Genomic DNA, 27,631 nt, shown 5'->3' with positions numbered 1-27,631 from the left:
TCCACCCAAAATAAATAGATGCTGGTGCACCTACTTGGCTGTTAGCACCACAAAAAGGCTGGGTCCAAAGTTGGAGCCACTGAAATTAACAACTATAAAGAGATTTACTAAATACAATGCAGTCCACAGATCATGTTTCCACTATGTAAGCTAGCACTTTGAAAAAATTACCATGACCATACTGGTGGACAAGAGTTTATGTCCACTTGATCCATAGAATAAGTATTAAAAAAAAGAATATTTGCAATCTTGGTTACTATTTACTTTACATGACATAATTTGAAGTTGAAGCTGCAACAGTAAATGAGAAGCATTTTATTCTTAAAAAAGTTCACCACAATAAAGACACATGAAATGAAAACTTGACTCAGTGCTGAAAATGTTAACAGTACCTGATTAAAATTGGTTTTGTTTAGAAATAATTAATAAATAATGGGGTTGGGGTTAGCACTATAAGAGGCATGCTTCCACTCACACAAAAGAAAGGCTTACTACCTACGCTTGATCAGTGTTTCATTATTCTATACATATAAAGTGTATAAAATAAAGAATTGCATGTAATGACTGCTTGTTATGCTTGTATACTGACAATAAAGTGTCATGTCCGGTTAGGGGCTCTGTTGGCTCTCAGGTGACTGTTTCCTCGCGGCTGCGTGCAGCGGGGCTAGGGGAGGGTCTGTGCTGACGGACGTGGGTTACTGACCTGGTAGCCTGGCTGCCCCTGGGTGGGTCCGGGATGGGCGTGAGGTTCTGGGGGCGCTCCGTCTCTGGGCTGGGACCCGGACCGGGCCTCGGGGGCTTGGGTCCTGGTTGGTGTGTTGCCGGGGTTGTGGGCGGGTGGGTGCATGGGGGCCCAGCCCTGGAGCAGGGTGCCGCCGGTGCATCGAGCCACCTGGGGGGCTCTTCAACTGGTGGGGGAGATTGTCACATCTTGCAGGAGCTTTCCTCTCCTCAGGAGCTCCCTCTGCAGGAGGGGGAGATACAGGAGAGGTGGAGGAAGATCTCAGCCTGGGTGTTTATTGTCTTATGTAGTCTGGAAGATGAGTGGATGGTGGGGTGGGTGCAGTTTTCTCTGTGGTGGGGTTGGGTGGACTGTCCCGGGCTCTGTGGGGCTGGGCGGCGCTGCTGCACTGGGCCCCGGTCTGGATGGGCCTGGGCCCCCTTTCCCTGGCGGGTCGCGGAGTATGGGGGTGCCTACTGGGGTCAGCGGGGGAGCTGGCCCCAGGGAGGGGTCACTTGCCCCTCCCTTCCTTCCCTCCCCATCTCCAGCTGCCTCCCTCTTCCCGCTCCACCACAACCACCCACACATGCACCGCCTTGGAGTAGGGGTATGTCACCAGGGTGCAGAGGAGGCTACCCCCCCCCCTGTCCCCTTCTGGCTGCCTCTGCCTCAATTTTATCCCACAACTTAGACATTCACATTACTCACACTCTCATTACACATACATATAGGATCTTGGGGGTGGGCACGATACACGGAGTCCAAAGTACCATCAGGGTGTACACCCCACCCCTGGCATCGTTGCCCACCTCTCAATTTTAAATACACATAGACATTGAGGGCTAGCAGGAGGGACCATGCGCTTACCTGCTGCTCTCTGGCAGGTAGCTCCAAGCCCTCCTGGGTTTTAAATGCACCTTAAAACACACATGCATCAACACTACAATGAGCGGCTGGAGGGAGGTTTGGAGTTTTCTCTCACCCCCATTCTCTGCGACCTGCTGGAGCAGGGGGGCTAGGAGGAGGAGTTGGCCGTCCGACTGCGGTCTGGAGTGTGGAGCCTTCCTGCTGCTGCGGAGTCGGGGCGGTCTGCCTCCCCCCACCGCAGGGAAAAGGGAAACACCACCTGGGTCTGGGTGCAGTTCCCCCCTCCAGGGGCGGGGGCACCTAGACCCGGTTTGTAGAGTACTCTTGGGGAGTGTGATCGTGTGTACAACGTCTCTTTATGTCTGTCTCCACGTTGGTTGAGTGTGGAGTAAGTGCATATGAGAGCATGAGGGTGGGAATGGATGTTTGTATCTGTGTGTGCCTGTATGTCTGTGTCTATATGTCAGGTTGGGTGTCAGGCGCCACCTCTCTGGGGACATCTCAGGACCTCCAAGGTTTGGAGGCCTATCTCCCCCTACCACCACTTCCCCTGCCAGTGGCGGACCCCCTCAGATATCGGTGCGTTGGTGGTTCTTTGTGTCCGGGGGTGGGCGTCCAGGTACACACCGGCTCACTCCTTGGCGGCCGCTTATCGGGGCCTGGAGCCTGGGGCTCGCTCGGGCCACTTCGGAGGTGGGGTGCCCCCGGCCTCTCGGCCTGGGGCTCGGTCACTCAGGCGCAGCTGGCTGCCGGCGGAGCTCACGGGCGCGTCACTGCAACTCCCCCTGGCTTCTGCTCCGCGGCTGCTGAGTGAGCCCTCATCTGGGACTCTCCTCAGCTCTTTCCGGGACAGTGGCGCAGCTGCCCCTCTGTTGGTCTTCCTTGGTCTCTTGTGTTCTGGGGGCCTCTGGATGTCTGGAGTTTTGATCTCCTCCACACCTGCTTCATGCCCTGGAGGACGGGGCTGTGGCCCCCCCACACCCTCTAGCAGATCATTACATGAAGGAACCTTTTAAAAAAAACAAAAAACAAGCGCGTCCATGCTCACAGGTGTACACACGGGTGATCACACCCACAAACTACACCCTTTTTGGCTCCTACCTCAAAGCACACTGTGTTCTGTTGATCTTATGTGCTGCACAATAATGTTTAACATTTAGTATTTACTGTCATATTTCCATATATCATTGTGATGTTGTTTATTCTATTACTCTTGTTCTCTTCTGCTTGCTTTCTTTTTTCTTTCTCAGCAGGTGACCCAGGTGATTGATATATGCATTTTTTTTTCTCTGCCCGTTCTGTTGGTTTTTGTCTTTTGCCCTTCTCCCCCGTCCCTCTTCTCAGCTGTTTCTCTTTCCCTCTTTCTTTCTCCCCTTCTTTCCCCCAGTCAAGTCTGTCCCGTATTCAGTAAGTGAAAATAAAATAAACAATAAAAGGTGAATCAAATGGACCATTACGGCAAGGCTGGGATGGTCAGTTTGGTAAAGTAAATCCGTTGGGCATCTTTCTTTGCCTTTAGACAACAATTCTGAGGGCAAAAGAGCCAAACGGGACAGGCCAAAAAAAAAAAAAAAAAAAAAAAAAAAAAGACAATAAAGTGTCTTGAAGATAAAAATCAACGCAAAGTTCTATAGAAAGCATCCTACTTAAGAGGCAAAATTCAATTGGTAAGTGCTTGTATCTGTTTATAGGATGTTTTCAGCTGCTCTCATCTAATTCTCTGATGATACTACATGATGAGAGAGGTTGCTCAGAAATTAGTGATGTAACCAAACACCTCCAGGCCAGCAGTATCTCCAGTTTTGCATTCATGTGCTGCCACGTGGACTCGCCCTTTCTGCCATGTGACCTGCCTTTTTAATTTCTCTGAGGTCTCCGCCTGGCTCTGCAACCTTATCATACTTCATGTCCATGGATACAAGTAGCTAAAGTATCACACACCAACACTAGACTCAGGTGTGCAATATGACCAGAGACAGGAGCCATAAAGCAGCTTTATCATGATTATAATCCAGTGACAGAATGCATCTGTTCACACTGCACCTCTATAAACTCCATCTGCAATGCCCTAAGGCAGCTGTCACAGTAACACTAAAGTGTTTTGTGGTATATTTAGCTAATTTTTCAGGAGAGACAAATCAGTTCCAGTCTTTTTTTTTCTTTTCTTTTTTTTGAATACGTTGTATAGACAGTGTAAAGTGTATAAAAATGTAAAAAAATGTAGCCAATTAGATGTTTGGGATGTTTGGGAGCCAAATGATATAACAATATTTGGATGTGCTTGGGTGAGTGCTATACTATCAGCTAAACCATAGCAAGTTTAATTACCAAGCTGTATTCATAAGTGCAGTTAGTAAAAATGCACACCAGCTAGTTAGTACTAAGTATCAGATTGAAGATAAATACTAGAATTTCATCCCCCGATCTGAAGAACACATTTTTCTTATAAGGACTTTACCCAACAGCAGTCAGCTGTAGCTTCATGTGCAAGCATTCAGGCCAATCAAAGCAGCCATGCCGATTATACCCAAAAAAACATGCTGTGATAAATCAGTTCTTACCCAAGCTGTTCAATCTGCTGCTGTGTTACTTTAAAATCACTTCAGTGCTTATTTTGAAGTAGTACAAAGAAATAAATTATAAGCAGATCAGTTTAAAGTACTGCAAGTTGTGGAATAAGTAGTAGCGACAGTAAGGTGTTAAAGAGTTGCAGGCAACATCCTGCAAATCTCCAGCTTTTCTGCCAGGTAACCAGTATTTTGACTATACCCTGCTGTTAACAGTGTTGGGGGGGAACCAGGGGCGGAGCGGGGGGGTGGCTTACGGGGCTTAAGCCCGGGTTGTTTTGTCAGAAGCCCGGGGTATTTTGGAGTGTAATTTTTTCATAGTTAGATGCCTGGCTGACAACTGTATAAAACAAAAAGTACACACAATATTCGAAGCACATAGTGCACACTGTGGGAATTTACGACTGTGCGTGAATCCCCCCCCCCTGATATTGGTATGATCCAAGCTCAGGCACTAAGCGACTGAGCGAGGGGGCGGGGCAGCTGCTGCTCGTGAGTGCGCTGAGAGACGGAGCCAGGCAGACAGAGGAGAGCTTAAGTTTGACCAGGTACCAAAGCAAATCATTCGTACCGTACAAATAATGTAAATATGACGGTGCATCACGAAAGATTGATATGAAACTGATCACTTGACCAATATTACGTTATTTGCTCTTCAAGTGAATCAACACACGGTGAAATGAAAAGCCGAACAAATGCTATTTTTTAGAGAGTCTTAGCTTACGTGTGTTTATTTCATATTTTCAGTTCTTACCCTCCCCGACTAATTCGGTTTCAGTAATGCACTGAAATATAAAAATGGACATTCGAGGGTTCTTTCAAAGAAAAAACTCAGGTAAATGTTATTTTATATATTATGCTTTGTATGTTGTTCAGTATATTTCTATGCAAAACAAGAGGGATTTCAGTACACAGCAGGATATTCACATTTGTAACCAGATATTTACACTTTAGGGAGAAAACATAAAACATTTTTACTGTACAACATCAATTTAGAGTAAACTTTTGTTTTAGATAAATATTGAAATATATTCTGAATTAGTTAAATGTCAGAATAAAGAGAGAGAGATCTGTCTATTTATTATCACTTTCATCAAATTTAGGAGTACATGTACACTAAGTTTATTGTTAAATAATAAGAAAACTCCAGACGATTCCATTCTGAGCTGAAGAAGCTTCTGATAGGTTAGTAGAGTCCATGTGAGTAAATTGGTGGCACAGCTGCATATAAGGCAAAACACAGAGCCTGTTTCTGTGACATGGGAAAATCAAGAGATGTCAACAAAACACCAGGAAAAGAACTGTGGAGCTCCATAAGTGTGGCTCAATTTTGAATACAATTTGGGTGTCATTTGCAATTAAGAAATACAGATAGTTTCTCTCTTTACTCTTAAAGTTAACAAATATAAATTAAACATTTAGTCTAATTTGAGGTTTTACCTTAAATAAGTGTTTGTGTTTTTATCTGAAGAGCATGTAAATATCTGGTTTCAACTGTATATTTGATGATGTTGGTGTTTGGTTTGATTGTCAGCACAAAGAGGGAGAGAGAGGGTGAGAGAGGGAGATGGAGAGGAGAATGAGGACAGAAGAGAAATGGAACAAGAACCAGGTGAGACAGACATGTTAGTCAAATGGTTGTTTGCCAAAACATCAGAACACATATCTAGTACCTAGTGTATCTTTTTAGGTTTGTTATTTTTCAAATTCTATATTTATTAAGTTATGCAAACTTATTTGCACAACAAGGCTAATTAGTTATATAAACTTTTCTGAATCTAAATAGAGTACTTTGGTAGAATTAAAAATAATATGGCACAAACTTGTGACTCACAAAGACAAATACAGAGGGATCATTAATTAGTAATGATTCTCTTTCTGATCATTCAGAGAGGTCAGGGGAAATCAGGAAAGCAAGAGAAAACCAAAACACAACAGCATCACAGCAGGAAGCAGCAGGTGGATCGTTAAGGACAGCTGAAGGAGGTTTACTGGAAGGAGCAGCAGGAGATGATTTAGGAACTCTAGAAAGTGGTCCAAGACAAAATGTCCTCCCACAATATCCGCTGAGCCAGTTTGGAGGTCAGCAGAGGGCGTTTAATAAGAGTTGGTTTGAACAGTTTACATGGCTGGAGTATTCTGTTGTGAGGAACTTGGCTTTCTGTTTTTCATGTCGCATTTTTGGGAAGCAGAATACTTTAAAAAAAGATGGCCTCAGTCATTCAGGGTTCTGCAATTGGAAGAGGGCTTTAAATGCCTTTAGGGAGCACGAAAAGAGTTCTAGCCATTCGTCTTCTATGATCTGCTGGCACAGCTGTAAGACCACAAAAAACCAAGGTGACGTTGTTGAGCAACTTAGATCAGCAAGCGCAGCACAGATTTCAGAGAGACGACAGTATCTCCACAGGATCTTAGCTGTAACAAGTTTCCTTGGAAAACAAGGAATACCATTCCGTGGCCACGATGAGCAGGAATCCACCAGTCATAATCAAGGGAACTTCCTTGAGTGCATGAAGCTGCTGAAAACATTTGATCCATTTTTGAAAAATTACAGTCCTGTCTCACATACTACCTATGTGTCTCATTTTTCACAAAATGATATGATAACCAGTATTTCACATGAAATAACTGGAAATATAGTTAAAGAGATGAAGGAAGCTAAGATGTACTCTGTTATGGCTGATGAGGCTAGAGATGGGCACACGGAGCAGCTTGCAGTGTGTGTACGTTTTGTGTCATGTAAAGGCCATGTCAAAGAATGTTTTCTTGGTCTACGGAAACTAGAAAGGTTTGATGCACAGTGCATTACAGACACTATTGAGGAGCTGTTGCAGTATCACACGCTCAGTGACTTAATTTGTGTTGCTCAATCCTATGATGGGGCATCTGTCATGAGTGGTGCTGTGGGTGGTGTGCAGGCCCGTTTCAGACAGAGACACCCTGAAGCAGTATATGTGCACTGCTATGCACATGAGCTCAACCTTGTCCTTTGCCATACATGCAAGGCTATTCCAGCTGCTTCTGACTTCTTTGGACTTTTGGAAAATGTCTACACATTTTTTAACACCTCCCTGGTAAACCACACAAAGTTTAAGGAACTGCAAAAGGACCTTGGACTGTTTGCATCTGAGCTTGTTCAGCTCTCTAACACAAGATGGGCCTGCCAAGTAAATTCCATCAAAGCCCTTCTCAACAACATTTCTGCAGTTTTAGCAACTCTCGAAGCCACAAACACTCCTATTGCTAAAGGGATCTTGTCCAAGCTGTCAAAACCCAAGACTGTGTACATGTTAATCATGTTCTCACAGCTGCTTGGCACCACTGAAGGCCTGCACCGCTACCTGCAGGGAGAAAGGCTAGACATGGGCAAAGCTGTGGAGTACAAGATGTCGGTAGTTGATACACTGAGTAAACTGCGCACAGAGGCTGCTGCTGAGGAAATATTTGAGAAGGCCATGGACATTTGTGGAAGCTACAACATCCAGATTCCTCAGGGGGCAAGACACAAACAGAAAAGACTTGAAGGATTTGTACTTGAGTCCAGCTGTGGTGCAACACCAAATCTCACAAGCTCAGCAGAGTTTAGGTACGAGATATTCTTTCCTTGTTTGGACCGAATGTTGCAGGAGCTAGCAGACAGATTTTCTGGGGCAGGACAGAAAATAATGGAGGGCATTCAGGCATGCAATCCATCCTCCCCAACATTCCTTTCCGAAGATGCCTTAAAACCCATTGCGGCACACTACCATGTGACAATAAAGCCTGAAGAACTTGTTGTGGCAAAAAACTTCATGAAAAGAAAAATGGAAAAAGAGGACATTTGCGACATCACAACTGCCTTCCACTTGCTTGACGAGGACATGTTCCCAACTCTGAAGGTCATCTTTAGAATTGCACTAACCATTCCTGTCAGTAGCTGCAGCTGTGAGCGCTCTTTTAGTGCCTTGCGTCGTCTCCACATGTGGCTAAGGAGAACCATGGGACAAGAGAGGCTGAATGATTTGGCCATATTATCTATTGAAAAGGAGTACTTGGATAATGTTGACCCTGAAAATGTCATTGATAGGTTTGCAAAACTCAAGCCTCGCAGATACAATCTCATGTTACCACAATAAAGAGGTGTTGTCAGTGTAGTGCAGATCTGTGATGATTTTCAGTGCTACCGTCTTCTAGTTTTGATTTTGGTTCTTTGTTGGTTAAGTCCTGAAGTAGTCTTGATTTTGAACTGTTATTCTACTGTTTTCATTCTGGATCAGTTCTGCGTGTGGTTGAAATGGGGTTTAGTCCCCGTATCTTGAAACAGCCCTAATTTTGTTCTGCCTTGCTGTTTAAGTAAAAAACTGTTTTTAAGCTACATATGTGATATTTTTTTTTCTCATATTATGTTTTTTTTTTTTAAGCTTACAACACAGCCTAATAAATCTTCAACTTCACAGCAGGTTTTTTTTGTCATTTCCACCCCCCCCCCGCACGCATATTACCCTTTAGGGCTAAGCCCCGGGTGTTTACAATGTCTGGCTCCGCCTCTGGGGGGAACAGAATACATGTACCGCCGTTACGTATTTAAAATTCAAAATATGAGTAACTGTATTCCGTTACAGTTACCGTTTAAAAAGGTGGTATTTAGAATACAGTTACTTTGTTGAAATAAATGGATTACACTGCGGTACTTTCCTGTTTAATTTTGGCGCGGGTCAGGACTGTTTGGGTTTTGTTTGACAGCTACGTTCTGTTGTTCCAGGCGGCAGCGTTACGGTTGCCATGGTTACAGGGCGACGCTCTCTCTCTCTCAGCGACTGTGTGTTTCCTGGGTGAGAGAGCGCCTTTTCGTTGTTGTTGTTGTTGTGCTAAGCTAACAGGCAGAATGCTACAAGCATAGCTCTAAAGAATGTAGCATCATGGGCAGTGTAGTCCGTGTTGCAGGGAGAATGCACTGCCATACACGTTATGTGTCTGTGAGCGAGGAGGGAGAAAAAGGGGAGTGGAAAGGTACGAGTTGTCATCGAGCAAAAACGGGAGCTGGAAGCATGTAAATATAATAATAACCACTGCAGCCAAGAAGAGTGCCTGACGAGCCCAGTTGTAAGTAAGCTATTAAGACTCGACTGTACACCGTGTTCGTGTTTTCCTCCGAAAACAATAAGTTCCGTTGGAGCAGCCTTTCAACGCCTCTCTCTGTCTCTCGCAAGAAAAGTTGACCCACACAACAAAGTAGAGCTATTTTTCGGCTACAAGCCGACAGGGACCCCGCCGTATTAGTCAGAGGTCCCTTTACTACAGTTCGGAGACGCGGACCTTCAGTAATAGTAATAAATCACACAGCAATAGTACATTCACGTTGTTGTAAAAAGCATGATAATATATTAGGTAATCCAAAGTATTCAGAATACGTTACTGTCATTGAGTAACGTAACGGAATACGTTACAGAATACATTTTGGGGCATGTATTCTGTATTCTGTAATGGAATACATTTTAAAAGTAACCTTCCCAACACTGGCTGTTAATAAGGTTAACAAGGTTGATAAGGTGCTCACAGACGTCCTAATTAAAATGTAACAGCTTGTTTTCCATTAAACTGCACGCTATAATGTGTAGTTACAGCTATCACAAAATCAAGTATAAAAGTTTACTTTCAAGTGTTGCAACCTTATTGTTAACCTTATTAATGTTATGTGCTTATTATTTATCATAACTGTAAGGTTGGTATACTTCATGCAATGACATAGTACCGTTGTAAAAATGTTTACAACTTTTAGCATGATTCTTTAATTAATAATTTAAAAATACACAGTTTCCTTGAGGTCTTAAAGCACACTTGTTTGGTCCCTTGACAGGATCAAAGAGAAAAATGCAAACAAATAGGGTTGATAAAGATTAATAGCTCTGCCCACTAATGAATAACCAAAAGCTCATGGGTTACTGATTGGACACAGGTAGAATCTTTTGCTACAGTGAGCTCTCTTGAAGCTGAGCCGGTGTTGGAAAATCTTACTATTATTACAGTTTATCATTATAACTTAAAAATCATGGCTTACTTTAAAAAAAACTAATTTGCAGATTTGTGGCATTTAAGCTGGCATCCAAGCAGTCGATGGCTGGTTATGGCCAAAGTAAGATTTTTTTTTGACCACCAGTGTGTTCACATGTACTTTGGTTCTATGCTGTTTTGTAAGGCACCAATCAAAATTGTCTGCAAGACATAGATGTAAACAATTCTGGGAACTTATTAGTAAGTGCTGAAGACACAATCGATTTTGCTAGGAAAATAAGATGCAAATGTAAAATTTGTTTGTGCAGATTTGTTTATCATTTAGACCTTACCTTATATGGACAAATTGTCTGTGTAGTAGCATGTAGGTCATTTTCCATTTTAAATGATGATCTCGACTGATGCTGGTCAAAGTAGCTTTAGTAACTAATGATTTAAAAGTGCAATGAGACCCACAGACTGCAGTGACAGCAGGCACCATGAAGCCACATTTTATTTTATGGACTTGAAGATTTTGCCTGTAGCCGTCTTCATCTTTTGGAACCAGAAGTTACTATATTTGGACAAGAATGCAAGAATGGTTAGCAAGGTGTATCCACAGTGACTTTAAGAATAAACATTTTTTTTCCTATAAAATTCTAACATTGGGGACTGTACCATTTTTGCAGCCAGCATCAAGTTTATTTTCTTACCTTGAGGCTGCTGGATAATTAGATTCAAAATTATAAGAGTAAAATACTGATAAAAACCAAACAGGTAAAACAATTCTATAGAGAAGCCATTAAACTGAAATCGTAATCTCTTAATCTCTAAGAATACAAGTGTATGATAATTTCACCACTGGGTGCGCAGTAACGCACAAACAGTTCTGACCACTTCTGAAACATTTTTAGAACATTTTCCCTCCCATGAGTCAGTGCTGCCCTTCAGCTGAATAAAAGGATGTCTATGTGATCACATCAAAATAAATGCACTCACATGGCTATATGAAGTCACGTTATTAAAGGCACATGTAAAAAAGAGGTACTGACTCATATCCTCGGTCCCAATAAAATCCTGCAAACAATGTGACTCATATTATGATGGTCCATGAAGTATCATCTTATGCATTCACCGTTACTGGAGAGATATAAAGGAATGTATAAAGAGTTCTGTAGATATATACACTGCTCAAAAAAATTAATAGAAAGATTTTTAATTTAAGTATGGCATCACATCAATTAAACGTCTGGGATATTAATCTGGCCAGTTAAGTAGCGAAGCAGATTGTGAATCAGCTCCAGCTGCTTTGGTGTTAATGAAATTAACAACACACCTACTAGAGAAGCAACAATGGGACAACCCTCAAAACAGGAATGGTTTTACAGGTAGAGGCCACTGCTATTTTTTTCCTCTTTATAGTTTCTGAGTGTTTTTTCTTTTCTTTTACTATTTCAGCATTTTGCTAGAGTCATTGATAGCATTAGGTGATACCTAGACCCTACAGAGGTTACATAGATTGTCCAACTTCCAACTCCTCGAAGAAAGCAAATCAGTATGTGCCATTGCCAGAAGGTTTGCTGTGTCTCCTAATGCACAACAATGTCTGGCCTCATGTGACTGGAGTATGCAGGCAGTTCTTGGAGAATGATGGAATTGATTCCACTGTCTGGCCTCGATGCTCTCCTGACCTAAATCCAAAAGAACACCTCTGGTACATTATGTTTAGGTCCATTCGATGTTGCCAGGTTGCACTTTAGACTGCCGAGGAGCTCAGTGTTGCACTGGTGGCGATCTGGGAGGACATTCCCCAGGACACCATCCATTTTCTCATTAGGAGCACGCCCCGAGGCATGCATACAGGCACATGGGGACCATAACAATAATTGATTACCATTTTTGATTGCTGGAAGGAAATTTTGCCTCATTTCTTTTACTTTTATGTTTGGGGTATCTTTGAATCCAGCATTCTGTAGGTTAATAATTTTCATTTCCTTAAATGATATGGTGTCCTTTCGTTGATAACACATTACCCACTCTATGCCAACATACACAGCAAAATCTCCAGTGTTAAATTAACACGGGAGAGTGTCTATATATGGGTCCACACCTCTGAGTGTTAAATACAACACTGTTGAGTGTTAAATTAACACTTTTGACAGTGTTATATGTTTAAAAGTAACCTAGTCAGTTTTGAAGATTAACAATGGCTAACACTGAGCAGTGCTGATTTTCTAACACTGGAATATTTCTAACATTTTGAGTTATTTTCCAGTGTTAGAAAATCAGCACTGCTCAGTGTTAGTCTTTGTTAATCTTCAAAACTGACTAGGTTACTTTTAAACATATAACACTGTCAAAAGTGTTAATTTAACACTCAACAGTGTTGTATTTAACACTCAGAGGTGTGGACCCATATAGACACTCTCCAGTGTTAATTTAACACTGGAGATTTTGCTGTGTAGCTGTCCAGCATATTTTTTTTCCATTGAGATCTGATGTGTTTTCAGTGTTCCTTTAATATTTTGGAGCAGTGTATATAGCTTTCCAGTGCAACTGAGAGAAACTTAAGAGATATGATTATTCATGTTTCTGTAAAAGTCACAACTTATACATCATATTCTGAAATTATAATAAGAATGCTAAATACATTCAAGAAGAAATAGTGGAAAGTTTAACAAAAATACATGGCTTGAAGCTCTGTTTGACTGGTGAAAGTCAGAGGAAAAACAATACAAAAAGGAGGCTGCTGTGTCCTGTGCCTCCTGCTGTATGTGCCAGTAGTCAATTTCAGAGGAATTTACCCTCATTACCCTCTGAAGCCTTCATTACAGCCCAAAAACAGAGAGAAGAAACAGCAGCAGAAGTCTAAGAAGAGTCTGACCAGTGGGTTGTTTGTTTGGAAGCCAGAGAAGTAAAGAGATGTACCTCCTAAATACTTCACTAAAGCTGCTGCAGAAGACTGTGGTCGTGCTGGCAGCTCCCAGGTATGAATGTCTGCAGTCACCACAAAAACCTCCTGAATTATTTTTTATATACTGTTGTGAAATGAGAAAGAACTCAGGTTACGTGTTGTGGGCGCCGAATTTACACAAAGATTTTATTTTTCATATGATTATATAATGTTGTTTATAATGTTCTTCATTCCTCTGTCATGGGAAGATTGTGATAAAACCACAAACCACACACTACTTTCACATGTTTGTTACATGAAAAGGTTTGCTAACAGTCTGGTTTTGCAATAACCAACTCATTATGGCAACATGGTGTCTGGCCTGTGGTTGATTCCAGTATTTCTAGCGTGTGACCAGAAATGAGAAAGAAAAAACGTGAAAAACACAAGTGCATGCAAGGAATATTGTAATAGATATTTTCGGTTGCATAATGACCAAATTACTAGGGACAGACATCAGTTCCTTTTATGATATTTTGATCTCAATTTTAAGACAAAGTGGCACCTCTAATTCACATTCATAAACACATGCATGCACACACGCACACATGCACAGTAGCGCCTGGGTCTCTGCTCTCGGGCTCGGCAGGCAGAACTGCCTTGTCATCATAAAACGGTCATGGCATCTTGGTATTTTCTGGCATTTTGTCCTGATATCTTGTGTAACAGATCCCTCAGGGCTGTTATTTTTCAGCTCATACAATGGGTCATTTGTGGCAGATGGAAACACAGCATATTAGTGTGTCTTCGCTTAATAATTGTAATTTTTAGTTAGCATCTCAGTCGAATTGCAAACAGATAAGCTGGTAATGTAGATGTTCCTTTCTGTACATCTAACATCTGTTTATGCTGTAAGAAATAAGCAGTCATCATCAGCTCTATGGTGAATAAGAGAAGAGTTATGGTTCCCAGCAGGCTATTACCACATAAACACTGGTAGCACAGCAGCATTTAAAGTATTCAAGGAAACACCCACAGAAAGCATTTGTTTTTCCCCTGGTTCTTGACAAACACATCAATTTAAAGTTAAAGGTTACAGAGGACAACATAATGTGAACTATAGGAACATTTTAGACATGCTGATAATAAAATACCGGGTCAGTATTATAATATCCATCCATTCTCTACCGCTTTTCCTTTTCAGGGTCACATGGGGGATGGAGTCTAAGTAGTATAAGATAATAATGTAATTTTGTTGTGCTTTTGGCATAATGGCAATAAAAGATTGATTTAAAAGATTCTGATTTAGTACTGGCCTACAGGAGCTGTTATGGAAAACCCATCTGATGAAGCTCCTAGCACACACTTTTTGTGCTGATGTTAGTAAATTGTGAATTCAACAAAAAAACATTACCACAAAATGCAACACAAATGTTTTTGTCCATACAGTGTGTGTTGTAATTGTAGCAGGATTCAAATCTATCAAAAGAGTTTTCAAAAAAGCTGCTTTGAAACTTTGAAACGTAGGTAACTCATTTAGTTTCAAGCATCTTTATGTTAAACTGCTTTTAACTAGTAAGTCAGGAAAGTTATTTTGCATACACCCACTAGCAGACTATTTTGTTTCAAATTACCAAATCCCACTAATAATCTGTGCAGTTGGGTTATTAGCTGTTATCAGAGCGTATTAAACATTAGATATATATCATGGGTTTCAAATGAATGATGACATTTCAATAAAGTCAGTGAAAAGCTCTTGGTGACATTCGACATTCAGTAAGCAGCTCTCTGGTCCCTGCGGTTCACTGTGCTGCTGCTTATTAATGAATAAAGTTAATGAATCTGAAAGTGAATCATGTCAGTGAACCTAAGATGCTGCTTAACCTTCTCTAACAATGAGGGCATCATGTATGATTCTCGTGGCTGTCACAAATTATTGAGTCAGTTCGAGTCTATTTTTACAACGTTTTGATCAGTGACCTTTGCAATGGTGGATATCAGGAAATTAGCAAGATGTAAACTAATAGTTTAGATCATTTAAATAACTAATAGCATTCAAAACTTTTTTTTGATTTTGGAAATAGCAGATTCTAACAAAAAATGAGGATTCATAATGTGGGCCAAGTATCTTAATCCAATACTGTCATGTTTTGTAGAAACAGGAACTAGGTTATTTACACTCATTTATTAGCGTTTTTGTGCCACTCAAACCACAAATCATCTTTTATTGTTGTGGATCGGTTTCAGGAACTTATGTTTAAATGGCCTATAAGCTTATTATTATTCCTCTCACACACTTGGTTTGTTATCTTAAAGTAAACTATTTGCTCTTTTTTGTGAGCATCAGTAAAAGCAAAGGGCTATACTTGCTACTGTTATGAGAGGATTTCTGTGCTTATTCACAGTCTTTGTGGTTTTCTACCTTATTGGAGTTATTTACAATGGTGGAAGGAAAGTGCAGGTAGTCTGAATATGGTGTGTCTTCCTGAAACACCTGGCAGAGTTTAGTCAAACTGGAATTTAGCCCTTTTTTTCACGATTCAGCTATTCTATGTGAATGGAGATTTTTTTATTTACAGATACCTCTATGAAATGACAATAAATTACTTTAAAAGCTGAAGTATATTTTAAACAGCTATCAATTCATATACAAACACAAATGTTGTGCATGTACATCAATCAGACAAGAGAACCACAGGGATTTAGTAATGAGATCACACGTGTGTTCTGCCAAGCAGCACTGACATGATGTTATGTAACTTATAACACACACATGCGCGCACACACAGACAAAAACTACCAAATACAAAACATAACTAACTGTTCAACATGACCAAGGGGACCGAGGCAGATATGCAGTCTGGTGAAGACCACACTGTTTCCCTCTCTGCTCCACAGTAACAGAAGGACACATGGAACAGTGTGTTCAGATGAAAACATGCTCCAGTTAACAATACTCATTTTGCAAGTCCAAATCTCTACTAACTTGGAACAGGAGAACATGCATCTATACAGTCATCTTCTCACCAGCCAGTATCACAAACTTGCTTTTCTTTCACAGTCTGTCAAGCATGTGACACCGCCAACCTCCTCATACCTCAGGAGGTGTATGTCAGCAGATGGTTTTTTGTACATAATAGCACCAACACGGTAACATGGTTACAACATGAGTGATCTGAATGGAAAAAGAAACTGTAGATGGGTTAGATAGTATACATGACTGTGCAAAACTCTTTTTATTTTGTTTCCAAGGAGACAGGCTTTCTTGTACTTTTTAAAGCAGTCTTGAGCTATTTCCCATTTATATTTTTAATATTTAATATAAAATATAAAGAAATCTGGGGTAGCAGTATGGAGAATATGCTATAAACATCTGATATCTGCCCATTTACTCAGTTTTTCTAAGCAGGTGGATATGAACCTACATTCGAGGACAGATGCTTAGTGTTAAATACAGAAAAAAGAGACATAAAGTAGGAGGTCAGTAATATTTCTAGCACTTCAGTGAGAAGAAAAGAGCTGTTTTTTTTTTTTCATTCAAGGACACATTGATCCAGGCCCTCATAAGCCTTGAAATGGTCTATTTTTGTGCGTGTGGGACACATGCCTTTTTAAATAAGCACTTGTATGGAGCCTTGCTTACGTGTGCTACATGTCCTTCTGTCTGTTACGCTTGGCTACAATGCTTAGCCACGTAATGGCCATTTTTCCTACAAAGCTGCTACTTGTCAGTACATGACCACGTCTTTGGTTTTGTACTGACATGTAGTGCACACACACTAGGTAAAAGTAATACATCAAGATCACACCAGCACGTCAGCAGCAGCTGCCATCAAGTGAATTAACACCCGGCTTTACACCTCTATAGTGCTCGTCACACTCTTTTCTTTTTTGTGTATGCTTTAGCGCACAGTACATATTGTAATAAATCCACTGTACCCGCTGTATAACTGGAGATAAAAACTGAGCAGGAGTCGATGAACACCAAACGTCAGCTAAACAGAGTGGAGCTGGAAAGGCTTCAGTACAGACTTGCCCTGTATTAGATCAAACCATTTTTGTGATTCTCTGCTGTAATAATTAGCACTTTGGCCTTGAAACCCAGAGAGCTGAGTTCAAATTTTAGTGTGACCTTGGAGATGTATGCAATAAAAATCATTACATCGAAATGTTTTCTGAGAAATACGTTGGAAAAGATATACTGTGTCATAGAGAGAGCCTAGAAGGCCATCCTAACCTTGACCTATTTGCAAGATTCCTTTCAAGCAATTTTATATATTATGTCAAACACAAAACGATCTAGTCTGAGTATAAATTGTAGCTGAGTGATGTAAATGCATAAATATATGTAAAGTGTGGCTAAAGTGGTACATACTGTGAACCATATGATTTAAAACTGCCATGTACTGCAAAGAGTAATGCTTCCCCAATATACAGGTAACTGCATTAAGAGACAAGTGCAACCCAACCAATCAGAAGGATGATGGTTCAATCCCTGGCCATTCCAGTCCATGGCTGTATCCCAATTCAGGGTCTGCAGCCTTAAAGTACGTATTTCAAGGCCGATTACGTCACAGTGGCGCGCCGAAGGCTGTCCCAATTCAAAGGCTGCTCGAAATGCGGCCCTGAAATGCGTCCTTCATTTCCCTGAATTTTAAGGCTGTGGCAGTGTAGACTTCGTGGTCCCATATATCCCACAATTCATAGCGCGGCAGTCGGTGCGGAGAATTCTGCCGCAGACGGCAGAAGTGGAGCGGCCGAAGAGTAAACTGTGAAAAGTAATTACTGAATATGATGTCACTTATTTATGTGCAAATGTTTAATAACGAAGAACATGAAAACATTACTGTTGGCCACATGTCGGCAAAGTTATGTGACATTAGTGACGTTTGTACTAACTTGGTTTTAAAGCCTTTAAATATACGCCGTTCAATAGCTGAGCTTAATCTTACAGAGAATGATCAAAGCTCATGTAGAAACAAACAAATGAACAAAAGATTTTCTCCTTCATTTCTGTCAAACAAAGCTGTATGACACGTATCCAGCTGTTAGTATCATGGTTGCTAGGCAACCTGGGCAGCGCAACGGAGGCTAGACCGTCCCATTTCACAAGCCTCGCACTTCCGGCCTTAGTGGTCTTTGAGTACGCGGCCCTTGAGGATCGTTGAGGCTGCGTACTTTAAGGCTGCAGACCCTGTATTGGGATACAGCCTATGAGTATCCTTGGGCAAGATACTGAACTGTGAGTTGCCTTCAGCGTATCCATCGGAGTGTGAGTGTGTGTGCTGTGTAGTAAGAATGTGTGTGTGAATGATGCTTGTAGTATAAAACACTCTCAGCGCTCAGTTAAAGTAGAAAACTTCTATAAAAGTACCTCTCTGTTGAACAGAAACTTTGTTGTTTTTTTCATTTTAAAAAATCTATGAGCACCTAAGAAATCCAAACCAACTGGTCAGTCACAAGTTTGCCTCTTTAATCCATCAATGATGAGACTGTGAGGCACTGTTGTTGCTGAGTATTGGTGGAAAAGTGACAGGGCCAGACCTAAATAACTTGAGCCACATCAGAGGCATTCTCAGCCTGAGTGTGAATGCAGAGCTATGTGGCCTCATCACATGAGAGCTCCAGTGATTAGAGCTCAGAAAGCATCCCTGACACAAGTGCAAAGACTTCTGAAGTGTGAAGTCATTTAGTATTTATTTGATAGCCACATCAAAGACTTCGACAACATAGCTTTTGAGGACAGTCCCGTCAGTCAGCCACTGGGATGTGCTGAATATCACAAACTTGTGAAAAATTGCATTAAAAAAATGAAATTACATTTATGGTTTAGTCCAGTCAATATATCCCCCGAGCTCCAAAGGACATGCAGGTGATGAATGCAGCAGTGTTCTATTTTATTAGTGTAAATTAGGAAGAATTTTAATTTAACTATTGCTACTAACAGGCCACAGAGGCAATGAGCCAAAAAGATATTCAAAAGGCTCTGCAAGAACACTCAAAGGGCTAAGTCACTATTTGCCTATTTTAAGAACTCTATAAATGAAGTTTTGCTTCCATGTTTTGAAATGTATCTGCACATACAAATTCAATTCAATTCAATTTTATTTATATAGCGCCAAATCACAACAAAAGTCACCTCAAGGTGCTTCATAGATACAGAGAAAAACCCAACAATCATATGACCCCCTATGAGCAGGCACTTTGGCGACAGTGGAAAGGAAAAACTCCCTTTTAACAGGAAGAAACCTCCGGCAGAACCAGGCTCAGGGAGGGGCGGGGCCATCTGCTGCGACCGGTTGGGGTGAGAGAAGGAAGACAGGATAAAGACATGCTGTGGAAGAGAGACAGAGGTTAATAACAGATATGATTCAATGCAGAGAGTGCTATGTCACTCACTATGTCACATACAAACACAGTGCTAAATGAGGCTGTAACTGCCCAACTTCCCCCCATCCATCTAATGTTTATGCCTTTATTCTCTCTCCCCCTCTCTCCCCCACCGATGTAGGAGCGGTGCTGAGCAGGATCAATGTCCACAAGGCTGCAGGCCCTGATGGCATCCCCGGGCGTGTTCTCAGAGCGTGTTCTGGGGAGCTTGCAGGAGTGCTCACAGACATATTCAATCTGTCCTTGGCCCACGCTGTGGTACCGGCCTGCTTCAAATCCACCTCCATCGTCCCGATACCCAAAAACTCCAACCCATCTTGCCTCAATGATTACCGCCCAGTAGCACTCACCCCCATCATCACTAAGTGCTTAGAGCGACTGGTCCTAGCACACTTCAAATCCTGTCTCCCCCCCACCCTGGACCCCCACCAATTCGCATACCGCCGGAACAGGAGCACAGAGGATGCAGTCTCCATCGCAATGCACTCTGTCCTCTCACACCTGGACAACAACAACACCTACGCCAGAATGCTGTTTATAGACTTCAGTTCAGCATTCAATACAATCCACCCCTCACAACTCATCAGGAAACTGACAGACCTGGGTATCAGTTCCCTCATCTGCAAATGGTTACTGGACTTCCTGACCAACCGCCCCCAACATGTCCGGCTGGATAACCGCTGCTCATCTACCATCACAATGAACACCGGTGTACCACAAGGCTGTGTGATGAGCCCTTTCCTCTACTCCCTCTTCACCCACGACTGCAGACCTGCTGATGGTTCCAACACCATCATTAAGTTTGCAGATGACACCACGGTGATTGGCCTCATCAGTGACAACGATGAGGCCGCCTACAGGGAGGAGGTGGATCGTCTGGCTGAGTGGTGCGACACAAACAACCTGCTGCTTAACACCGAGAAGACCAAGGAGCTCATCGTGGACTACAGGAGGAATGCTGACCCACATCCACCCATCCACATTAAGGGGACGGCTGTGGAGCGTGTGAGCAGCTTCAAGTTCCCGGGAGTCCACATCTCCGAGGATCTCACCTGGACGACCAACTGCTCCAAGCTGGTCAAGAAGGCTCACCAGCGCCTCTTCTTCTTGAGGACTCTGAGGAAGAACCACCTGTCCTCAGACATCCTGGTGAACTTCTATCGCTGCACCATCGAGAGCATCCTGACCAACTGTATAACAGTCTGGTACGGGAACTGCTCTGCCTCGGACCGGAAGGCGTTGCAGAGGGTCGTGAAAACTGCCCAGCGCATCGCCGGAGCACCATTTCCTGCCATAAAAGACATCTACAGGAAGCGGTGTCTGAAAAGGGCTGGGAAAATCATCAAAGACCCCAGTCACCCATCACATGGACTCTTCACCCTCCTGCCCTCTGGGAGGCGCCACAGGAGCCTCCGGACTAAGACCACCAGGTACCGGAACAGCTTCTTCCCCACAGCTGTCAGACTCCTGAACTCTGCCTCCTGACATCTGACCCACGTTAAACTCATGGACTGAACATACACACACCCACAATGGACAACTGTACCCTCAAACACAATAATAACATGGACTGAACCACCACTCACAACCACTAGCACTTTATATAGCCTCTGTAGAAACTATCTACACCCTCACTTATCTTAACTGCACTACTGTATAGCTCTGTGTAAATAATCATTCTGTACATTCGATAATCTTTAATCCTACAACTGTTTACAACTTGCATAGTTCCCATTTCTGTATAGCTGTATATCCCAGATTCTGTAAAGTTATTTATTTCATATTCTGTATAGTTTTTCATATTTATATCCTGTTCATAGCCTGTACATAGCTTGTACTCACTACAGCCTGTACATACTTATAGTTATAGAATATTCACAACATACTTCATACCGTGTACATTATAACATACCATAATAGACCCATTTCTGTAATATACTCACATATCTATATTATTGCTAATATATATTGTAATATATCTATATCACTAAAGCACTTCTGGATGGATGCAAACTGCATTTCGTTGCCCTGTACCTGTGCATGTGCAATGACAATAAAGTTGAATTCTATTCTATTCTATTCTATTCTATTCTATTCATACAATGGCTACAATATGTTTTGACTCCGCCCCATTGTTCCTATCACCTTTGATTCTAGCAATTCGATAATTTGTCTTTGAGAAGTAGATTAGAAGGTAGATATTATATGATCTTGTAAATCTAGAGATAATCGACACTTTGTATCACTTTATTGTTATTTCGAAGAACACGCTGACTTTTCTTAGAACAACATGAGATTCTTACCTGCAGGGTGTGGTTCCATGGTGTAATGTTTAGCACTCTGGACTTTGATTCCAGTAGTCAAACCCCAGTGGGGTATGACTATTAAGATAGACATTTTTTTAATGGTAAATGTTAAGATTAAAATTGCACCTGAATGATCCATCCATCTTGTTCTGCTTATCCCATTTAGAGTCACAGTTGGGTTGATACCTGTCATGGGTCCTGAATTATGTTTACAGCTATAATTTGGAAGAAAACTAGCCTTCTGGGGGGCAATTAGATCAAAACAGATTCCTATGTGTGTGGGTCCATGGTATAATGGTTAGCACACTGACCTGAGTTTAAATCGCAGTGGGACCTTTATTTCCTTCAGACAGATGTTTCATGTGGAAACTGAAACACATCTTGATCAAAAGTAAGAACTGAAAGCAAGCTCTTTTGTGAAGCATTGGCAATCATGATGGTTCCAAGGAAACCTGGAACCGGGAGAAGATAAGTGAAAAACATGCCATTCCTTAAGTGTGTTATCAACACACTGTTTTGAGCCTTTGTTTTAGACTTCTCATAGTCTTGACCCCAGCTCTTCACAATGAATCTTGTAATACAAGATATATTTTATACTTTATATTGATCGTAATGAAAGGAACACATTTTTTCCCTGGAATTAGATCAGAAGATTGCACCAGGTTGTGACTCCATAATTAACACTCTGAACTTTGAATCCAGCAATCTTTGGCACATTCAAAGCCAAAATAGTTCGTTAGTTGTGCCTTTATTACATGTGATAACTGTACAATTACATCATATTGCAGGCCAAGACAAATTATCACACATTTAATATGTCCTGAACAGTTTAGCAAGTTTCTGTATTTGTTTATAGACGTATTTATAGACTTGGCTTTGCTCATTAGATCCCAGTTAGGACATCTAAAAGGTGATAAAAGCACGGATAGTTCACAGGCATGTACTGTAATAATGTGCAGAGCAAGCAATAACCACCTTTCAGTTTACAGTGGAGCATAGAAAATAGTTTTATGGTCACCATTATTGTTTCTGGTTTGAGCTGGAACCTTTTAAATATGCTCTATTTCAATTCCAAATGTGTGAGGCATGGTGGAGCACAGGGAGTGACACTTTAAACCTGATTAAAGCAGTACTGGTAAGTTACCTATTGGGCAAAGTGCACCTCAGCTCACATGAAGCTGAAACAGTAGATTATTTGGAGGGGAGGGGAGTGAACACACTATGATCTTAAAAATGCTATGAATGTAATATTTGTCTTTTAAAACATAATAATATTTGTGCAAAAATGAATGCTAATTTGTCTGATAGTTGCTGAAATATTTTATTATGGAAGAAAGTGGCTGTTCAAGCATTAGACCTGTTAGTGATATGCATACAGGTCTAAACTTAAGCATCTCTAAAGCCAAAGTGTTGTGCATAAATGCCAAGCCAGAGGCACCCATGACAGTGTACGGTGATCCCCTTGACAGCCTTGTCAAAAAGACATCACTGCAAGTCTTGGGAAGGAAAGGGGACAGGGAACATTTGCAACACTCCAGTCCATCTGAAAGTCAGAGCAATACTGTCTGAAAACAAATGCCAGACTCCATAAGAGTAGAGTCAAAACTTTTCTCCTTTACGGATTGGAATGCTGGCAGGGAGTAACAAACAAGATCAGAGTTTTTATAATCAGTGAAAATGATGCAACATCTTTTTGCTAGAAAAAAAAAATTCTCAAATAAAAAACTCTAGAAAAACATCACTACAATAACATCAAAAAGCCAGAATGGACAGGTACCACATAACAAAGATCACTCACAAACAAAGTGGCATTAAACTGTGATGACCAAGGTGAAGGACGAGAGTCCAGGAAAGCCCCAGACAGGCTGCCAGTGCCTCTCAACAGATGATGAGGACTAACTAGCATGTACCGTAAGGTGCTCCAGGTCGACAGTTTGACCTGAACAGCAGGCCAGACATCTCTAAATTGTTCAAAATTGTCGAAATTCAAAATTATCATTGCTTGGACATAGTTTCTCTCAGGTCCTGAAGTGCTGTTCAGCAATTGATCCCGACCTCAAAGTAGTCAAGAAAATGCATGGACAAATACTGTTTTCAACATTTTCTATCTCATAACTTCTGAGGAAATATGAAAGTTCTGGACTTTCCTTTAGTATAAAAACTTTCACTATTGTATTTAATTTATAATTAATAAATTATTATCATTATAGAAATGTGGGAGAATGGGAAGCTCTTGGGGAAGCATTTTAAAAAAGGCTATTTTTGGTATTGCACTTATTGTTTCATAGTTCCAAGATGCTGAAATCCCCATTAAACTGCCTGTATCCACTGGAAATTAAATTGTCGAATTATTTATTTGGAGCTAGTTTTTATAAAGGGCAGTGTTTATGATGCAGCCAGGCCAGCAAGACAGCTACTTATTCCCACTTAATCCACTGTGGATTTTTTTTTTATGTTTTTGGCAGTCTGGCTGAAGTGACCATGAATATTTCACAGCTGTATTACTGATACGTGGATGAAGAGAAGATTTCATTTCAATTCAGCATCCTGTGCATTGAGTAATAGTTGGAAATATTTTTATGTTTCCATGTCAGTGATAGCCATGGTCAGAGGCATTATGGTTTGTTTGTCTTGTTTTTCCTTCAGATCTGGCAAAAACATTCATTTGGGTTCAACATGATTAGATTTTAGTGGTCAGGGTTGCTGTGACCCACACAACACATTTTGGGCCGTAACTACATAATGTATGTTATTTTCAGCAAAAGATTTACGTTATATGGGTAACTTATATCAACAATGTCAGCTTCAATTTGTTAAAGCTGTTATACAATATTTTTTCATCCAGCCATCTGCCTGACCACCTCTATTGAGTTCTAAAGTTTGTGATCTGAAAGTCTGAGTCCACAGTTCAGTAATATAAAGTGGTAAAGTATTCACTATATCTATAGGTTTAGGAAGAAAGGGAGCTAAAATATAACTTTAGTTGTTTTTACTTGTCAGTAGTGTTAAAACCTCCCAACAACTGGTTCTCACTATATATGGTATTAGTACTGCTGCAACCCAGTAAACGTGTGCAGGGATATTGGATTGGATTGTTTTGGATATGCCTGCTTCTTGCAACATAAAGTGTTGCAAGAGGCAGGAATTGTGCTCAGTCATAAAGAATTCTGCACTGTTCTTCCGTGTGTACTTTCATTAGTATGTCCTGTACTGAGGCCATCTGAACAAACCACACATTCCTTGAACAGTACAGAATGATAAAAGCTGATTATTGTAAGAGTGATGATGAAAGTTCAGTCTTGGCTTTGGAGAACATTGGTTGGGAAAGGGAATTAAATACAAACGCAGCACTTGAGGCTGCTCTTTTAAAGTCAAATGGAAAAAATCAGCATTCCAACTTTCCCCCACAAACACACATGCTGATGTTTAGCAACTATAATGTTTACCACCTTATTGTGCTAGCTTGTTTACGCTGTATAAAGTGCACTAAGCAGAGGACTCCAGCTAAGGGGGATGGACAATGGGATTTTTTAAGCTGATGGTGGCAATAAATAAATCATCACGAGATGGATTTATCCTCTGTGGGCCATCAGTGCCTATATAAAAATAATGGAAATGCATCCAACAATAATTCTGTAATTCTCAGTAGGCAACAATTAACCTGAACCAAGGTGGTAAACCCACTGACTAACCAACAGTGCCTCATGGAGAGACTCACCAATAACATCCTTCCTATTTTTCTGCTGTTTTCAAAAACAAGATATGACTTTTTTTTAAACAAGTTATATGATACCAACAGTTTTCTCTGTTTGCATACTTCCCATACAGATTGCTGCTTACCTGGGACCTCTTTCACAAAGCAGGTTCAACAGATTCTGATTTGATTGACCCCCCCGAGATGAACAAGAATGGGTTTTTAGCTCAAGGATTCATCATGGCAACAAGTAAATAAAGAGTCAGAATAAGAATACTTTATTAATCACTAAGGAAATTATGTGGTCAGTTTCTCCAAGAGAGTAAGCACAGTAACTGACTAAATTAAATAATATAAAATGTGAAAATATTGCAAAGTTGCAAAATATAACAAAAAAGTTAATATTTACAAATAGCTCAATTATAAATATCCCAGTATAAAACCCAAATTAAATATATATGGTTGAAATTGATGTGCCCCCTTTTTTTAAACCTTTATTTCTCTGTAGACAATGTGCAAATATTAACGGTGTGCAACTGCTGCACTGTGTACTGTGCATTAGTTGTACAGAGAGTAGATTTTCTGTGTCATCTCTCAGAAAATCATTTGGGTAATCTCAGTCTCTCACTGAACGTGCTCCTGTGACTGGCCAGCACATGATGGGAGTATATGGCAGGCCTACTCCACCTTAAGAGAGTCCAGCTCCATCCTCACGTCATTACTGGCCTTGCAGATCAGTTTATTGAGTTTGTTGGCATCTGTGACCCTCAGCCTGCTGCCCCAGCATGCAACAGCACAGAGGATGGCGCTGGCCACAGAATCATAAAAAATCCTGAACATTTACCAACAGATGTTAAAAGATGTCAGCCACCTCAGAAAATAGAGACGACTCTGGCCCTTCCCGACTCCGGTGTTTTTCACACAGTCCAGTTTGTTGTCAGTGTGTACTTTAGGGTATTTATAGTCCTCCACAATGTCCACATCAACCCCCTGGATTGATACAAGGGTCAGCGGTTTCCTAGTCCTCCGAAAGTCATTTCCTTGGTCTTTGTCACATTGAGCTGCAGATGATTCTGCTCACACCATGTGACAAAGGAGTCAACCACAGCCTGGTACTCATTACCCTCACTGATGCATCCAACCACCGCAGAGTCATCAGAAAACTTCTGAAGATGGCAGGTCTCTGTGAAGTGGCTGAAGTCTGTGGTATAGAGGGTGAAGAGGAAAGGGGAGAGGACAGTCCCTTGTGGTGCCCCTGTGTTTCTGATCACCTTGTCAGACACAATGTTAAAGACACACGTATTGTGGTCTTCCTGTCAGGTAATCAACAATCCAAGACACGAGAGAGGCATCAACCTGCATCGCTGTCAGCTTATCACCCAGGAGGGTCGGCCTGATGGTACTGAATGAAAAGTCAAACAACATGACCCTCATTGTGCTCACCAGTTTATCCAGATGGGCGTAACTATGGTGATTTGAAGATTCAAACTTGACAATTTTAGATTTCAACATGTGGATCAGCAGAGTTACACCATAAAATGTTGTTAAGAGTACATTCAGACTTTTTGAACTGAAGTGAAAATTATTCTAGTGGTTGTCATCTCTGATAGATGACAGACTTCACTGTGTACTGTAGCACTGCACATGGTTGATATGACAATAAAGCCGCTAGACTTGACTGAATCTAAATATCTGATTATATTTAAAAAGGATTTTATATGTGCAAAGCCATTATGTTCTTTGCACATATAGTGTGTTCTTTGACGTCGACTGCATGAACGGGGAAATTCAGTCAGTCAGCTGGATCAGGTGCAGCAGGAGGGGAGAAACAGTTTTTGTGGATGTTAGGTTCTCAGTCTGTTACCCTGGTAACTGTTTTATGTTAGCTCTTTTAATGGAACATAAATTCCAGATTTTTCTCAGTCTTAATAAGCTCCTGCTTTTGAGAACACAGCCCTGGACTTATTCTGCATCCAGACATTTGTAGAAAAAATGATTAGACAAATTATTTCCATTGTATCACAAGTGAAATGTTCTAAACTTGCTAATGTTGTTGTTAATGTAATCCTAAGCACTACAGTAATCTAGTTGTGAGTGTGATCAAATGTAAGGATTTCAGTTACACTTTTTTAAACCAACTAAAATGTCAGTCTGTGGTAAAAAAAAAACAACAGCCCATTTAGTTTTCATGCAGAGATCACCTTCATCCTTGCTAGCCTGTTA

General features: G+C 41.2%; 1 protein-coding gene across 1 annotated transcript; it reads left to right on the top strand.

Moving 5' to 3' along the window:
• The first annotated feature begins 4,654 nt into the window (after positions 1-4,654).
• Positions 4,655-8,705, top strand: LOC147331030 (zinc finger MYM-type protein 1-like). The gene is made up of 4 exons (XM_086294275.1): positions 4,655-4,703; positions 4,903-4,990; positions 5,690-5,767; positions 6,046-8,705. Exons 2-4 carry the CDS (start codon positions 4,954-4,956, stop codon positions 8,268-8,270), a joined length of 2,340 nt encoding a protein of 779 aa, XP_086150401.1. The 5' UTR covers positions 4,655-4,703; positions 4,903-4,953; the 3' UTR covers positions 8,271-8,705.
• The last annotated feature ends 18,926 nt before the right edge of the window (positions 8,706-27,631 follow it).

Source organism: Aulonocara sp. 'chitande type north' Nkhata Bay, linkage group LG5 (genome assembly GCF_057382095.1).
Source record: "Aulonocara sp. 'chitande type north' Nkhata Bay isolate Kocher_YH1m ecotype deep benthic linkage group LG5, A_spYH_male_GT1.1, whole genome shotgun sequence".
Lineage (NCBI taxonomy): Eukaryota > Metazoa > Chordata > Actinopteri > Cichliformes > Cichlidae > Aulonocara > Aulonocara sp. 'chitande type north' Nkhata Bay.
This window is presented reverse-complemented; position numbering and strand designations above follow the sequence as displayed.

Bases quoted from the DNA above. Each gene is read 5' to 3' on its own strand.
- LOC147331030 (XM_086294275.1), top strand. From the start codon at position 4,954: ATGGACATTCGAGGGTTCTTTCAAAGAAAAAACTCAG. The intron at 4,991-5,689 runs GTAAATGTTATT...TTTGATTGTCAG, and splicing joins CTTTCAAAGAAAAAACTCAG to CACAAAGAGGGAGAGAGAGG. The intron at 5,768-6,045 runs GTGAGACAGACA...CTGATCATTCAG, and splicing joins AGAAATGGAACAAGAACCAG to AGAGGTCAGGGGAAATCAGG.